The 17,130-nt window shown below is 49.8% G+C and overlaps 1 protein-coding gene across 3 annotated transcripts in view; it reads left to right on the top strand.

The window, feature by feature from the left end:
* Positions 1-14,533, top strand: part of FHIP1A (FHF complex subunit HOOK interacting protein 1A) — a 290,881-nt gene extending 276,348 nt beyond the window's left edge. For 2 of the 3 annotated variants that reach the window (XM_002716896.6, XM_008267334.5), the window contains 3 exons: positions 6,336-6,514; positions 6,883-7,021; positions 12,236-14,533. In XM_002716896.6, coding sequence (XP_002716942.2) covers positions 6,336-6,514; positions 6,883-7,021; positions 12,236-12,489 — 572 coding nt within the window. In that variant the 3' untranslated portion in view covers positions 12,490-14,533. Of the gene's footprint in view, positions 1-6,335; positions 6,515-6,882; positions 7,054-12,235 lie in introns of all 3 variants that reach the window. The other variant, XM_017347298.4, reaches the window with a different exon arrangement.
* The last annotated feature ends 2,597 nt before the right edge of the window (positions 14,534-17,130 follow it).

Here is a 17,130-nt window from a genome sequence, read left to right as displayed (position 1 = left end):
TAAATATTTAAAAAAGGAAAAAAAAACCTCATTAATGGTTAACCTGAGAACTCTGAATCTGCAGTTGGTACTGCCAGGGAATTGCCACAGAGGAGAGGGTTCATTGAGGTCAAGGGTGGAGTTGGACCCCTGAGTAGAGTTCAGGTAGCAAGGAGAGGTGCTGGAAGGAGACAGCAATACAGAGGGGCAGACAGCAGCCGTGGAATCAGGCTGTGGGTGGGTCCTGGCTCTAGCCCCTACAAGGCACGTGGCTTTGGCATCCTCAACACTCCACTTGTCCCTTTCAGGACTGGAGGAGCTTTGGGGATTCTTGATTCCTGTTCTTCTGAGTAGCCCTGCAGCCTCGGCTGGTGCGCAGAGAGCAGCTTGCCAAGGAGGGATCATGCTCCCTCCTTCCTGGGTCACCCCAGGCACGCAGAAGCAGCTGCCTTCTTGTCCAGCCAAGTGTACTTAGGTGATTTCAAGGAGCTTTTCTACCTTCATATATTTACTGATGCCTGAATATTTTTTCATGAATTTTTTTATGTATTTACTGATGCCTGAAGATTTATTTAAACATGGAGAGAGCTTTTAATTCCACAATTAAAAGGCTTGAAGTGCTAGTTGAGATAACATTTCAGTGTGAACAAGTTTTAATTAAAATTCAATCAGTCAGTCAATCAGAAGTAAAAGGGATTAGATAATCTCAACATTTCCCAGCTGATAAGGGGAGGGGAGAGGGAGAGGACGCCTGGGGAGCTTAAGCAGAGATGGGGCAGAGGCGGCCTGGTGCAGCCATCAGTCTGGACCTGAGGCCCGCCCCCTTTGCTCTCTCTCACCCAGCCCGAAATCCCCGCCTTGCACTGAGGCCTTTCTTAGGACATTGCATCAGGGCCTCCATGGTAAGAAGGTTGCTCTTAAGACGCCGGCTCTCTTGCAAAGGAGCTTCATTCCTGGGAATTGTGTAAATTGAGGAGGCAAAGTGTAGTTTAGGGCTAAAAATAAGCAAAAAGCTAATGTGACACCTTATTAAATGACATCAATATTTTACATGCGATATGCTTGAAAACTGATATATAAGGCAAGTTCTTTGATGCACACTGGTAATTATAACTGGAACCTCATCCTTTTTCCTCCTGTGAAACTGGCACATAGCTTTAGGAAACATCTTTTTCTCTTCCAGTGTATGTGTGCTTTGTAGCTTCCAAACCTGCGTGCTCTGTAGCGTGAGGCTTAACTTCCTTCTCTCTAGGGAACCTCGATTTTGGCTGCCGGGAATCTGCTTTCCAGCCACGTCAAAGCATTCTGTTTACCTAATTTCATTATTCACGTATGCAGCCATCTTTTATTGATTTCTCATATTTGACAGGTCCCATGCTAGGAACCGATGACACAAAATGAAAGGTGTTCTCAAACTCTGAGAGGAGACAGCAGCAAAGAACCTGTGAGTGCCCTGCTAGTCAGAGACTGGTCGTTAGTCACTGCGTGCCACGTCCGATGGCAGCTCCGCAGAGGGAGTGGGAAAGCCTCCCAGACGAGGGGCAACAGGGCGACAGGGGATGTCCCTGGGTTACAGTGGATAGCACTAGCAGTCCAGGTAGAGGAAAGAGCAGGAGGAAGACACAGGAACCCCACAGCTTGTGGGGTACAGACCACATGGGCCAGGGAGAGGGGAGAACAAACCATAGTGCAGTGGTGCCAGCTAATGGGTGTCTGTGGGCCAAGCCAAAGAATGGGGGCCTTGTGCCCCTGGCACTGAAGAAGCCCTTGCAGTGGTAAAGTTGGGGAGTGATGTCACCGGACCTGCGAAAGCCAGCCTTAGTAGCAGTGTGGAGTGAGCACTGCAGTAGGCAGAATTTGATAACAAGGGAGAGATTCTTTTTGTATCAGAATTCAGAATGCACCATTCTTCAACCCTGTAATGCTGTTTCTAGGAGTGGCTTCTTTGCCGTGATACATGGATCAGGATGTTTGGTGTGGCATTGTTTATCATGGGGGAGACCCTGGAAACAACCCCAATGCCCGCCTGATGACACTGGCTGACTTTATCCAGTATTTTGTGGCCTCAGAGATGGATTGAGACAGCTCTGTGTGTGTGCTGAACTGGGACAGTCCCCAGGAAGTATTAAGTGAAAAAGAAAGCTACATAATGGTGTTCAGAGTTGTTAATTATTAAAAAACAAAAACTGATAAACATGGATGTCAGATACACACATATACATACATGTGTACATATATGTGTGCACACATGCTTCCCTAGGAGGTGAGATAATGTGTTGGCCAAGGGCATTGGAAACAGAGATCCGAATTAAATTTCTGACTCTGTGTTGTTTATTAGCTGCCTGTGCTTAGCATTTCTGCCTCATCTTTCAATTGGAAGTACTTGCAGTCAGCATCCTGCGTGGGGTGGTTCTGAGCATTGAGCTGATCCATGAAAAGTGCTTGCTTACAACACTGGCTGCCACCTAGGAGGGGATGGATAAATGTTTGCAGTAACAATTCAGTTATTATATATGTAAAACTTTTTTAAAGAACACATTAGAATCTGTTAACAGGGGTTTCTTTCAACAAGGAGGTCTATTTCATTTTATACTCTTTATCCTGTGGGTTTTTTTTTTTTTTATGTTACCAGTTTTAATTTCTATTACAATAGAAGAACTGTCTCTTGAGTCAGGACAAGCAGTGATGGGACTCTGCCCTGAGGCAGTGCTGGGAGGTGGAGGCGAAGGCCCACAGTCAGGAGACGTTTCCAAGGTAGAATCTGCAAGGCTGAGGCACCAAACTGATGGCAGCAGCTCCATTCTTGGAGGTGGGATATGCAGGGAGAGGGAGCCTGGTTGGCTGAGGCAGGGGACAGGGCCCTGGAAGGGAGAGCAGGGAGTGACAGTGAGGGGTGCTGGAGATACTCATTCTGAAAACCTCTTTCATGGGTGGGAGTTTATCTGTCATCCCAGGAGAAGAGGGGGGAAAAACGCCTCCCTCCCCACTCCTCCCAAGATCTCTGAGTTCTCTGGTTTTTGGCTGCTCACCAGTTTCCCCTAGCAACTGCTTCTTGCTAAGTAGTTTTCTTTTTTTAAAGTACTGGAAATCAACTAAGAGTAAAATAGGGATTGGAAAAAGATATTTTACTTACTGCACATACTTTAGAAATTATAATTAACACCATTGGTTGGTTATAATGGCAGCCTTTTGGCTTGACCTCGTATTTGTCCAGCCAAGTTAGACAGTGATGATATAGTCTGTCTCTCTGTGGGATGTGGGGTTCAAGTTGTCTTTCCCCACCATATTGCAGTCATGATAGACTGAACAGGGATCATCTCCCTTGGACACTGCATGGTCAACAGTTCTCATGGCCATAGGGTGGTCCGGTGAACACACCTATAGTCTGGGCCCAGGGACGGGACTTTGAGGGATCACGTTAGGGGCATGTGGTTGACATAGGACTCTACCCAACTAAACATGAGTTCACCAACTTGTTTTTGCTGCATCTGGAAGGACACAGATTCTGAGCCACGACAGGAAACAGGTGAGAGGCCCTGGGGGAAGACTGGGTCCCAGGTTGACCAGGGTAAGGACAGCAGCCTCATACTTGTCCATGTAACTTAGAAGCCAGACTTGTGCTCTGATGCCTTAAGAAGAGTCACCAGTCAGGTACCAATGCCATCTTACTAGTTAAGTGATCAGTTTAAGTTCATAATTGATCATAAAGATAGGATTAAATGTCAAAGGGATCAAATAAATAAGACCAGTGTCTGCTAAAAATAATTGATAGAATTAAAAGGTAGAGAATGCGCCAACATGAGAAGCTGGATACACAGCAGACTCATAGAATCACAGATACCTTAAATAGCACTCTGGCCTCAGAATCAGCCCTTCAGGCATTTCGATCTGGCTAAAAAGCCCATAAGAGTATTTCAGGCATGGAAAGCCAAGACACTGTGGCAAAAAATGCCCTAAATGAAAGATCTCTGTAAGTGAGATCCTGGTGGAAAGAACGGGCCATCAAAGAAGGAGGTACTTTCTCTGAAGGGAGGAGAGAACTTCCACTTTGATTATGGCCTTGTCTAAATAAGGTTGGAGTTTGTGAACTCAAGAGGCTTCCATAGCCTTGGCAGCTCATTACAAGAGCCTCAGGTGATTACTGACGTCATAAATAAGAGTGTCAATTGTTAAATCAACAACAGTAGTCACTGTGCACTTGCTCCCCACATAGGACCTCTGTCCTTAATGTGTTTTACTATGAGAATTAATGGTAAAACTAGAATGCAAACAGTACTTTATATATTGTGTATCTGTGTAGGTGCAAACTGTTGACATCTTTACTTAGTATATACTAAGTTGATCTTCTGTATATAAAGATAATTCAAAATGAATCTTAATGAAGAATGGGATGGGAGAGAGAGTAGGAGATGGGATGGTTTAGGAGTGGGAGGGTAGTTATGGGGGGAAGAACCGCTATAATCCAAAAGTTGTACTTTCAAAATTTATATTTATTGCATAAAAGGTTTCTATAAGAAAAAAAAAAAGAATCACCAGGGACATTTCTGGGGTTCTTCAAGGAAAATGCATTTTTTCACTTTCAATCTGTGGCTCCAGTCCAGAGTTTCTGGATGTGTTTGGCAAACTCTCCCAGTTGTTTTGTGAGGTTCGCCAGGGGCTCCCTGTTTGTAGTTCATGGAAGTGTCAGAGCAGCTCCGCCTCACATCCCAGGGACTGGAAGCCGAGGCTAAATGCCACACAGGAGGCAGGGGTGCCTCTGCCTTTTTGTCTTCATGAAGACAGGAATCCTGCACTTAAGCCTGCTTCTCACCTGCGTGGGTGAAGGGATTAGGTGTGGTGTTCCTGTGTCTCATAGGCAGCTTTGTTTCCTTGCAGAGGATTTTGTGCCTGTGAGTGATGAAGTCTGTTTATGTTAAGCTCCTGACGTTGGGGAAGTGTTCATAAGGCACAGTTGCTTACCCAGTGTCATGTGCTTTTGTCATGCATGTGCATCGTTTGGTGGCATCATCCATAGCTCCACTGGGGAAATACCAAGATCTCATTGATTTTGCTTATTGGGTCCATTGTATGGTAAAAATTTAAAAGCATCTTTGTGTGTGTGTTTTTTTTTTTTTTTTTTTTTTTTTTTTGACAGGCAGAGTGGACAGTGAGAGAGAGAGGAGAGAGAGAGACAGAGAGAAAGGTCTTCCTTTTGCCGTTGGTTCGCCCTCCAATGGCCGCCCCGGCCGGCGCACCGCGCTGATCCGATGGCAGGAGCCAGGTGCTTCTCCTGGTCTCCCATGGGGTGCAGGGCCCAAGCACTTGGGCCATCCTCCACTGCACTCCCAGGCCACAGCAGAGAGCTGGCCTGGAAGAGGGGCAACCGGGACAGAACTCGGCGCCCCGACCGGGACTAGAACCCGGTGTGCCGGCGCTGCAAGGCGGAGGATTAGCCTAGTCAGCCGCGGCGCCGGCCTCAAGTAGTCTTATTAATACCAAGTTTCTTTCTTTCTTTTTTTTTTTTTTCTCTACCTCTGTGACCTGTAACATCAAGCACCTGTTGTTTTCTAGCGATCCAAAGCAGTAGAAGGTCCTTTTGCCTAATCTTTTTATGAACTGCTCTTGTATTCTTAGGGATTTTCTTTTTTAAGAAATCTGTGACACATCAGACTGTATTTCTTCTCTCGCTGACTCTCATCTGAAAATCAAAGATTGGCTGCCGAGTTACCAGGGCTACCAAGGTGATAGCCCCGGTCCTCATTCACCCCCATGCCTTTCTCTTTTTCCTTTTTTTTTTTATATCTTATGTCTTATGACTTATGACACTTGATGAAGCAGAGTCTTTCTTAGGGTGCTTGTTCAGGATAGTCTCTGTCCACACTGTTGCTTTTTGGTAAATATAGTTTGTATTTGCTTGGTATTTTTATTATTATTATTAGTAACACAAAGGTTCTTTTGTCACCAAAACTTTTAATGGCATCTAAAGTTTGTAGGAAACCTACAGTCCACAGCATCGTAAGGTGATAAATATCTGTTGCGGACATTGGCAGCCCGCAAGAAATAGAGAAACAGCATAGAAAAGATTTTAATTTTTGAAGATTAAATTATTTGATGTCTGTTTATTTCCCCCCCTAAAGGTCTGTGATCATTTTCAAAGTGTTAAAACTACCCATGGAGTCAAAATGTCAGCCCTCCCCCCACCTCACCCTGTCTTCTCTTTATGGTGGTGGTGTTTTGTTTTTGATTTGGCCGGAGGCAGGAGAAGCCTTGGCCACAAGTGTCAGTCTGGGTTTGCACCTGCTGAGCCCGTGTGCAGGTGTTGAAGAGAGGTGTCCCCACGTGCCCAGCCAGCGCTGAGGCCTTGCGTCTTCCTGCAGGTCCATTCATCAGCGTGGTCCTGTCAAAGCTGGAGAACATGCTGGAGAACTCTCTGCATGTTAATTTGCTGCTCATCGGGATCATTACTCAGCTGGCCAGCTACCCCCAGCCGCTCCTCCGCTCCTTTCTGCTCAACACCAACATGGTCTTCCAGCCAAGCGTCCGCTCGCTCTACCAGGTACGTCCGTCAGCTGTGGCCACGGCCTTACCTGCTGTTTTTGTGGGTGCTGATTGGCTGGGCCTTGTTTGTTCCTTTCCCCTCACGATTTGGTTTTTGCTCAGAGGCTCTCTGTCTTACTCCATTTGCTTTCTGTCCCTATCCTGTGAAGCTAGCGGTGTAGATTATTTTGGACAAACTGGAAAGCTTCATTTATTTGATGTTGTGAGGAGGGTGCCCTACCAAGAACACCCAGGCAGTTAAAAATGAGCAAATGCCTAATTTCATAATAGGTCCAGTAATGAGGGCTGTGCCTGAAAGGGGCAGTGATGACTGAGGGTGGAACAGCACTGTGAGGCCACTGGCATCCTGCATGTTGGTTTTGACAGGTCCTTGCATCTGTGAAAAACAAGATTGAACAGTTCGCTTCTGTGGAGAGAGACTTCCCAGGACTCCTCCTGCAAGCCCAGCAATACCTGCTCTTCCGAGTGGACATGTCGGATCTGACCCCAGAAGCACTAACCAAAGGTCAGCCGGCTCTCCTGGTGTCTCACCTCTCCGTAAGCTGTGCCTCCATTTCCCCGCGAGTTGGTGTGTGTCTGCAGAGGCTGTGTCAGCTCCTGGGCCAGAGAAGCATCTGAAGGTTGATTTATTTTTACACAACGAGGAGGAGCCTCCTCTTCATGTTGCTAAGCCTGAAAAAAGGCCTGCCTGGCCCGCGCCCGGCCCGTTCCCCCTTCAGAGGAGCCAGCAGGCGTTTGTTCTCCTCGCTGAGAGCGCTTCGGGGAAGGCGCGCTGTGTGGGGTGTTGTCAGGCTGGAATAAATCACACAGCACATATGGGCCAGGGAGAGGCATTTTGTGCACTCCTGGAGCCATTTTTTGGCCAGTCCTGTCCTGAGGAGGGCATCTGTTCTCTTTATTATGTTTTCAGAGGCCCTTGGGCCAGAAATAAATGTGCTTCAGGGCTCTGTGAGGTTAGGAAAAACCATTTGGACTAGGAGAAGGGAGGTTTATGCTCAGTCTGAAGTTTCTGTGAGTGCCTTTTCTATCAGCTGAAGAAGCAGGGCTGGGCGGGGGCCTTGGCAAAGCCGAGAGAAGGAGGCGGGTGGGTGCTGAAATCAGGCCTGCTTCCGGGCCGGGCCTGGGGAGCACCGCTGCTCTGCCTGGGTTAAGCTCTGGCTGGACAGATGAGATGACTGCTCTCCGCTGTGTCTTAGGTGCTGGTGAGTACAAACCAGGACTGCTCCACGTCACACTGGGTTTCCCTTATTTTCTTGTGGACAAGTCAGGCTTCACATGGCGGCTGTGCAATGGAAAGAGCAGGGCTCTCAGTCCTGAGCCAAAGGCAGGGGGTCAGAAGCAAGACTGGGAGTAAGAGGCAGCAATGTAACTCGGCACAATTTCCAGACCTTTAAAGGAAGCCCAAGGTGGGGTTCTGCCCCTTTGTAGCCATGTGATCTTGGTCACATGACCTCCCGGGGCCCCCCTGTTCTCCACTTCTCAGTGAAGGAGTTGTCCTCAGGGTCTCGGGTTCTCTCTGACTGGAGCCAGAGTTCTGGCTGTGCTGAGCCTTTGGGTATGACAGGACTGATTCTGAAAGAAGGGTGGGCCATGTGCACTTGTGGAGGTGGGTTTGGCTTCCAGCTGTTGGACCTGGAGAACAGCAGGCACAGTCAGCCATGGAGGGAGAGAAGCTTCCACATCTTGGTGGTAAGGTGGGCTTCAGGCCCCTCGTGGCCTCTGTTAGCCACATGGGTGATTGTTCTGTGAGCTGTGTTCCTCCTGAATAGGGAAGATGCTTACATAACCCACCCTGCGAGAGGGGCTCCATCACTTAGCATTTGTGCCTAACAAACTGCTGAAAAACCCAATGGCTCACACACAGCCAGTTGTGATTATCTGGGGGCTGCTGATCTGGGCTGGGCTTGGCTGATTTTGCCTGGCCTTGCTTGTGTTCCTGCTGTCAGGGTGGCTGGGTGTCTGCGACGGCCTCACTGTGGCTGCTGGCTGGAGTAATGGGGGTGTTTCTTCCAGTCTGCTAGGTAGCCCAAGCTTATCAGCATCATAGCTCTAGGGTACCAAGAGTGAGAGCCGTAACAGAAAATCTTTTGCAGCCGAGAGCACTCCTTTATGGTAAGTTCTGCTATATTCTGTCAGCCTAAACAAGTCACAGGGCCAGCACAGATTCAAGAATGGAACAAAAGCCCCACATCTCATGGGAGTGGTTTCGGGAATTGTGGCCCCTTTTGCAGTCTACCAGACAGAAGGTGCCTTATGTATCCTTATATTGTACTCTGGGTTTGTTCTTTTTCATTTTATAGTCTGTTAAGTGCTTTCTCTGGTAGTCCATTTTTGGTGTCAAACAGTCTTGAGAATTGGGCAAGAAGGGTACCCCTGACTTCACTTCATGTACGGAAGTGGAAGTGGAGGCCAGGGAAGTCAGCCAGGATGCTGAAGCCCAAGTACGGAGACTGTCCTGCTGGGTCGTTGAGATCAGTGCACACGCATTGACCAGCCTGGACAGGGTGGTGTGTTGAACCCAAACCAGCACGTTCAGGGTGGGGAGTGTGGAGTCACTCAGGCCTTGGGCATTGTCCTGGCTTCAGGCTGTCTGGTGGCCATGGCTGCAACATATGTGCCCAGAGGAACTGGTTCTCTCTGCATATGGTTGTTGGTTGTCAGCTAGGATCGATAGTTTTTAAGTCCTGTGACATTCAGGGTACCTGTAGGAAGCTCTCCTGGGACCCAAGACTTCCCTATTAATTGGGTATTTTGCATTCATGTTCTAATAAGGTTGACCCTAAGGAGGTGTTAGCAAAGTGATACCCTTCCCCCATCTTTAACGACCTCTAAAATCACAGAGTGAGCAAGTTCTCAGTCCCCTTGTACATAGCTCCTTCCAAAGCACTTACTGTGACACAGAGGTCTTTGAATGAGCCAGAGCTGGGAGCTCTGTTCTCACCTGGTCACATGGGGGATTGTGATGTAGGCCGATTTTAGCAGCACTGCTGGGGATTTGTGTGTGTGTGAATGCATCAAATTTTATTCTCCTAAGTTCTTGAATCGTCCTAGTATTATTTTTTTTTTAAGATTTGTTTTATTTATTTGAAAGAGTTAGAGAGAGAGGTAGAGACAGAGAGAGAGAAGTCTTCCATCTGCTGGTTCACTCCCCAAATGGCCACAGTGGCTGGAACTGAGCTGATCTGAAGCCAGGAGCCAGGAGCTTCCTCTGGGTCTCCCACATGGATGCAGGGGCCCAAGGACTTGGGCCATATTCTACTGACTTCCCAGGCACGTTAGCAGGGAGCTGGATCAGAAGTGAAGTGGAGGCCCGGCGCTGCGGCTGACTAGGCTAATCCTCCGCCTTGCAGCGCCAGCACACCGGGTTCTAGTCCCGGTCGGGGCGCCGGATTCTGTCCCGGTTGCCCCTCTTCCAGGCCAGCTCTCTGCTGTGGCCCGGGAGTGCAGTGGAGGATGGCCCAAGTCCTTGGGCCCTGCACCCCATGGGAGACCAGGAGAAGCACCTTGCTCCTGCCTTCGGATCAGCGCGGTGTGCTGGCTGCAGCGCGCCGGCCGTGGCGGCCATTGGAGGGTGAACCAACGGCAAAAAGGGAGACCTTTCTCTCTGTCTCTCTCTCTCACTGTCCACTCTGCCTGTCAATAAATAAATAAATAAATAAATAAATAAATAAGTGAAGCAGGCTGGGACTCAAACCAGAGCCCATATGGGATGCCAGTGCAGCAGACCAGGTTAAACCCGCTGCACCACAGTGCCAGCCCCTCAGTGTTAGTTTTAAAAACCTTGTGTTGCCCCCTTTTATACCCAGGGCATCATTTCCAAACCATTGCTAATTCTGACGTTCACTTCTCTTTCCTCCCTGCTTCTTCTTGTTGAACCCAGTTAGGAAGGGTGTAATTCAGGTGCCTGCAGCCCGAGCTGCCCCATCCCGCAGGCCCTGCCTTCCCTTCACCTCCTGGAAGCCGGGTGGGGTGGGAGGACGAGCCTCCTGCAGTGCCAGCCGGGCAGTCACAGTGCATGTGCTCGTGCCAGCTGCCACCTGATCCCCGGTGGCACTGCTGCTTGCGAGGGGCCAGGCTCTTCTTCTTCCCCTCGAGTACTTCCCAAACCACAGAATAACGCTTCCTGGTCGCTGTCCAGACTGCTTTAACAGATCTGGTTCTAGAAATGAGGTCAGGTGGCTCTTTATCCCCTCTTTACAGAAAAGGAAACAGACATTATGTAAAGGGACTTCAGAAAGCCCCTGGGAAATGGAATTAAAGGATAAATTTATTTTGGTGCCCCCAAAATTGGAATCTTTGCATGTGAAGGACCAGCAAGTCCGTGGAAAATGCAGTGACTCCACTGGGATCTGGGACAGGGAAGGGCTGCCAGGCCAGGGCCTGGGGTGCTCATGAGGTCAGGGGTCAGCGGCCCCTGTGTCTGTGACAGCTGCCATCTGCTTTTCCCTTCTTAACTGGATGGGCTTTTGACTTGCTGAGATGAAAGAGGGGAGGCGACCTGCCCGCAGTTCCTCAGCAAGCTGTGCCCCTCACAGCTGTGCCGGGGTCGCTGGCGGCTCGGCTGCAGGCCAGCAGAGACGAGGGGAGGAATTCCAGGCCGAGGAACCTGCGCGAACCGTGCTGGTTGGTGTGGGAATAGCACCCACGGGCGGCCCGCTTCTCACCTGTGTCTCCCGGCTGGCTTCCTTCCTGCGCTTAGCTGGGCCTTTTGGAGAACCACAATGCCCGAGGGCCAGGCTGGGCATGGCCTCCGAGTTGGTGGCACGTCCTCCCCCCGCTGTGGGCGCGTGCTCTGTTTCTGTGGAAAGGTGATGGCAGACAGATTCCTAACAACTTCCCCAGTTCTTTATGGATGTGATGAGCTTTAATCTAAAAGGATATTTAAAGCAGTAAAGTGGAGGATTTTTTTTTTTACACTAAAGACTATAGTAGTGAGATGTGGAAAGTACTATAAATGTCAAGAATTTTTAGTACTGTAGTTAAGTAACACTCTGCGAAGGGTGTTGAAAAATGGGACTGAATTTTAAAAAGCAGCCAAAATAATGAAGAGCTTGAATATGGTGATTTAGGAGTAATGAGACTGTTTGGGGAGGGGGCAGAAGAAGGCATATGTAATTCCTACAAATATATAAGGGCTTGGGGTGCTCAGGAATTAGGCAGGGGAGTTGGACCGTTTTAATTAGTAAAACTGACTTGATAAGAAATGTAGATCACTTGAACATGTTTCATACAGTGTGGCCTCGCCTCCCCTTAGACCTGACGCTGAGCCGGGGAACCCTGGGTGCCCTCTTAGACGTGGGCTCCTGAGCCACATGTCGCCACCACGTGCCCGTGGCTTCCCCATGGTGGCAGGAAGTTCTTAGTCTAGTACTGCAGGCCCCTAGTTCCTCTCCATTGTTTCTCTTCCTCACAAAGACTCTCCCCATCCTTTCCGTGAAAGGCTGGGGGGCCCAGCCAGCAGACACCGGAGCACCAGCAGCCTCCGAGGCTGGTTGAACGCAGCCCCCCTGTGGGAGCTCCCCCATGCACAGGGCGTCCCCAAAGAGGCATCCTGGTGAGCTGGGTCTTCACCTTCTGGCAAACACGTGGGAACCGGAACACTTGCGGCCGTGTGTGCACCAAGCCCACTGCCTCCCAAACACACAGGCCTACACAAGTCGCCTCGGGGTGGTACGAGGGCCATGGAGGGTTATCGTGACAGTCTTCTTTCTGGTTTCAGATTCCATTCAGGAAGCTTCCAGGACAGGAAGTGGCAAGACCCTGTTGGATGGCCCTCCGAGAGTGCTCCAGCCCTTCCTGACAAACAGAGCCAAGGTGGCCGGGGCGCCCCCGCACCTGCCCCTGGCAGTGAGGAACCCCATGCTGGCAGCAGCCCTCTTCCCCGAGTTCCTGAAGGAGCTGGCCGCCTTGGCCCAGGAGCACTCCATTCTGTGCTGCAGGCCCCTGGGGGACTTCGAGGACTCCTACTGGTAGCTGCTTTGTTTTTTAAAATAGACATTCTTGTTTTATAAGGTTTTAGCGTCTGGACTGAATGTTAAATGCGAAGCTGCTTACAAAACTTTCTACTTTGATGTTTCCTGGCAATACTTGATTGTGGGAGGGGCATTTTCCAAGTGTCTCCCCTCTCCCTGGGTGGTCTTCCCACCTTACCTTACGCAGACTGTGTACCCCATAAGCCGCTTGTGGCCTTGGCAGGTTTCGTAAGTGCAGCTCTTCCTCCTCACGTTGTCCAGTTACGATTCACTCGCTCAGCTCACACCAGGCAAATACTGGGGTGCAGGATTTCTGAGTGCCCCGCTGTGCCGGAGGGGGCTCACCCCTGCGGGGACACACCAGCTCCTGCTGCCTTCTGTGTTTTGGCGTCCACTTTGTAATAGGGAAGACTAATGCTGGAGCCCCCCTCAAACAAGCACAACGTAGTGCAGGTCCTTCTGAAAGCGACTTCTGCGTGTGTGCTACCCAACACGTGTTGCCTTATGGGGTGGGGAAACCCAGTGGCCTCCGTGCTCTGCCTGGGAAGTCAGATGCAGCAGGAGATGCAGCAGGAGCGTGCTGGAATGCAGGGAATCCTGGGTGCTGGAGACATTTCTCTCACACCGCCACCCACACTCTGGAGGTAGCCTTATCTCAGTGAGATGTGCACAAGATGACGTTTACCTATGCAAACTGTTACTTTGGGTTTCGGGTGCTGGATCAGATGAAGAAAGTGTGGAATCATGTACTTTGCAAAAAAGCAACCTTCATTAATTTTTAGTGTTTTAAGAAATCAGACACGAGCTTGTGGAGCTCTCTCACGGTGCGTTGTTCAGGGAATGCACGGAGTGGGGGAGGTGAGCTAAAAGCACCCTGTCCAAACACCAGTAGTTACTTTGAATTGTTTGCTTCTGCTAAGGTGTTGTGCTCCGCTCTGTGCAGAAACAGGAGCCAGGCAGCTGGGATGTAAATGCAGAGGGCATAGGGAGCCCTGCAGAGCCAAGTGCCTGCTGCCACCTCCCTCCGCCCGGAGACGGAGACGCTGCCTTCTGAGTAATGGGCTTCATTAGAGGCCCCAACGTGATGCATTAGTGCCTCTGCTGCTGCTCAGCCCGCTCCGAGAGGCATAATTATGTTTAGAGCCACGGCTGCCTTAAACCACCACCAAGAGGGGAAACGCACAGCAAAACTGTGCACTAAAAATAAGACCCAAAAATGTGTGTGTGGAGATGAGAGCCCACTCTGCTGTTTGGGCCCTGTGGTGCAGGCGCGAGGCAAGAGAGGTGGAGGGGCCCGTGTGTTTGCAGGCAGTTGGAAAGCCTGTCTCCCCCCGCCCCCTGGCTCTCTCCTGGGTGTCCCTGCTGAGCCCCAAGGGCAGCCGTAGGTCTGATGCTCCTGCCTCAGGAGCACGGGTCTGGCATCAGTCGGGGCCTTGGTGCAGAGGGGAATGGAGGCTCACCTCTGAGACACTGCAGAGGCCAGCAGCCCTTTTATGTTCCAGGGCTCTCGAAGGGGCTTTGTCCTGAGACAGATTGAAAGCCAGCCCGTGGAGTGAAGGCGCCAGGAGACCTGGCGTGAGCTGAGGGAGCCCTTAGGAGCCAGCCTGCAGGAAACCAAGGTACCTATTCGAGGTTTATGTCTGACTTCAGATGGGTTTGTCTCGAGCTGTGGTTTGCCCAGCTGTAGTGCAGAGGTGAGGATGTAGGTGGCCTGGCCATCTGGCCTGCTGCTGGAGTCCATTAGAACCCAAGGTATACAGAGATGGGATTTAAGCTGTAATTTATTATCCTCTTTATTTTGCACAAATATTTATCCTGTTTGGACTTTACCAGGTCACAAAATGCTAAAGCCACATCTAGAAGCTGTATTCTTTAGCTGTTGGGTTTGATTTGCAACTCTATCCATTATTTGCTGATGGTATTGGGCTCTCTGCAATGCCTTTCTTTTATTACAGAATACCACATCCCCTTTGTAGAAGGTGGCCTTTGGGAAAGAGCTTGGTTTTCGCCTTTTATATATGTATAATAAAAGATAAATAAATAAATGTTTCCCCCCTGAGTAGGTGCTGAAGTCACCCTGCTTTAAAGGCAGGCAGCAGAGATGGTATCTGGGGTGAAGGCAGCACATGGGACCTCCCATGGCAGGGTGCTAGTAGCAAGCTCACACGCTGGCCCTCCCAAGCTGCCCACTGGGATTTGGAAACCGATTCCCGTTTTTGAGCCCATCACAATCTGCCTCCAGAGGATTGGGCTCATGGTTTTACAAAAATGAAGTCCGAAAATTCACCTGCTGGTTGAGTGTTGGCTTACCAAAAGAAGGTATAGAGACCGAGGGCTCCCACTAGGAGAGAGGCAAACCCTGCAAGATTTGGAGGCGTGAAGGCTCCCTTCATATCTAGGTAGAAATGAAGATAACATACAGCTGGTGAGTGATGGTGGGAAGAAAATCATGGTTGTGAAGTGGACTATTCCAGCTCTAAACAGGTGAGGCCTTTAGAAATCTTTTAATGTTGAATTTGGGGGAAATGTTTAAAAGAAACTCAGCATGCTTAAACATATGGTTTGAGAGTGGGCCCTTTGCTGTGTGACAGGCAGGCTCCCATGTCAGCTGCGGTGCCACTTACTTGCTGGGACAACACAGGGAAGAAACAGTGGATGCACAGCCTGTGGGGTAGGCCCTGCGCTGGCGTCACTGTGTAGATCCAGGTCCTGCGCAGGGAAGGGGAGACGAGGGTTCCTGCAGCATCACGTTAACCTCAACTCATAATTCAGGGTCTGATCTCAAGTTCCAGACCGAGTGGGTTTTGTGGTTCAAAATATGAGCACACTGGGATACTTAAAATTGATTTTTTGAAAATGGCTGTCAGTAAATGTTTTTACCAAAGTTTTAAAATATTTATTTGTGTGTGTGTGAGAGGCAGAGAAACCCCCAACTGGTGGTTTACTTGCCAAATGCCTGCTAAGGCCAGGAGCTTCCGGGGGCACAAGGGTCAAAGCTAGAGGGGGGATGGGATGGGTACCAGGAACTCATTACTCGAGTGCTCGCCACTGCCTCCCAGGGTCGTCCCTAGCAGGAAGCTGGAGTCAGGAGCCGGAGCTGAGCTGACCCAGGCACTCCAGTGTGGAAGGTGGGCATTTTAACTGCTGTGCTGACTGCCTACTCGCGCTTCAAAAATCTGAAAGAAACCCCAAGTTAGGTTCAGCCTAAAGCACTGTTAGGGAGTTTGTTAGCAGTTTTCCACCTCTGCAGTGGGGATGCTGGAGTAAGCAGAGATGCAATTTTCCTCATTAGCTGGCTGCTTCCTCTTGCTGGGAATCAGGAGTTGAGAACCGGAAAGTACTAGGATATGCTGGGGTTGGATCTGATGATGGCTGTGTAGCAAGGATGCACTCAGGGCTTGGAGGGGCCCTGAGCAGGGCTTCTATGCAGGGCAGTAGCTGTTTATTTTCAACCCATCAAGACTCAGGGCCAGGGTGTCGCCAGGAAAGCATCATCTTTTGCAGAGAATCTAGAACGGGACCCACAAACATGCAAGCTGCCTGTTTAAACTGCAGCAGCCAGGAATCCTCAGGGCTCAGAGCTCTTCTCCTGGTCTGGCTTGGTGTGGCGGTCACATGAGCTGACTTCCATGCACTCCTTCAGGTTCAGAGGTTAAGGGCTGTGGATGGCTTTCCAGCTCTGGATCTGTGTCTGGGGAGCACTGCCTGGGCAAGGGGCCTGTGCACTGTGTGACACTACAGATCTGCCTATGCTCCAGGGCTCAGTGTAGTGCTGACCGTGAGCCCTGTTTAGTGAAATGGCTGTCGTGCTGGCCATTTGTAGGAAACACACTTTTGCAGGACAGCTACTATGCAGGTGCTGCTTCAGGTCACCATCCCCGCCAGCGTGGCTGTCCACAGCCCGAAGCGCTGGCCTTGTGGCTGAGGCCGCGGTAGCTTTGAGTCGTTAAGTAAATATTCGAGGCCCCTTCCTGCTTTTGCCATCAGTTGATAAATCATGCAACACTAATTCTCCATCAAATAGCAGCTTAAAACAACAAGGCAATAAGAATGAAGCTACTTTTTTTTTTTTTTTGGCTTGTTTCTGAATGACCGTCATAAACCTAATGCTTTCGAATGAGCTCTCGGAAGACCAAGAATGGTTTGGGGGATAATTTTCCTTTAGTAAATGAGGTCTACATTCAGGCATTTATTAGGCCATTAATTGACTTGGAGGACAGATCATTTTGGAAGCTCGTTAACTGGATAAACAGGGCTTTTCAGCAAGGCTCTTTGGGAAAAGAAGGGCCAGGACACATTCAGGGGCCACCTTTAGGTCTTCAGCCTCTTGTACCTAGAATCCTAAAACTGATCACGAATCTGGCTAGGACTGATCCTCCCCACCTGTAGGTCACTGTGATTTTTTTCGTGTCTTAGAAGACACAGTTGTAAACCTGACTTGTTACCTACCCAGGTGAGGAGACTGTCAGTAGGATTCCACCTGAGTGTGTGTATTTCAGCATCTTCTGGAGAGTGTTAGAGTCAGCGCATCACTTCAGAAGCTGACAGAGGCCACGGAAGCTCCTGGGCCAGATAATTCCCTGGGGCCGAGGCTGCAGCAGTCATCTTAGTGTGCCTGCTGACGATCCCCTGGGGCAGGGGG

The sequence above is a fragment of the Oryctolagus cuniculus genome, chromosome 8, assembly GCF_051225735.1.
Source record: "Oryctolagus cuniculus isolate XC-2025 breed Fujian yellow rabbit chromosome 8, ASM5122573v1, whole genome shotgun sequence".
Lineage (NCBI taxonomy): Eukaryota > Metazoa > Chordata > Mammalia > Lagomorpha > Leporidae > Oryctolagus > Oryctolagus cuniculus.
This window is presented reverse-complemented; position numbering and strand designations above follow the sequence as displayed.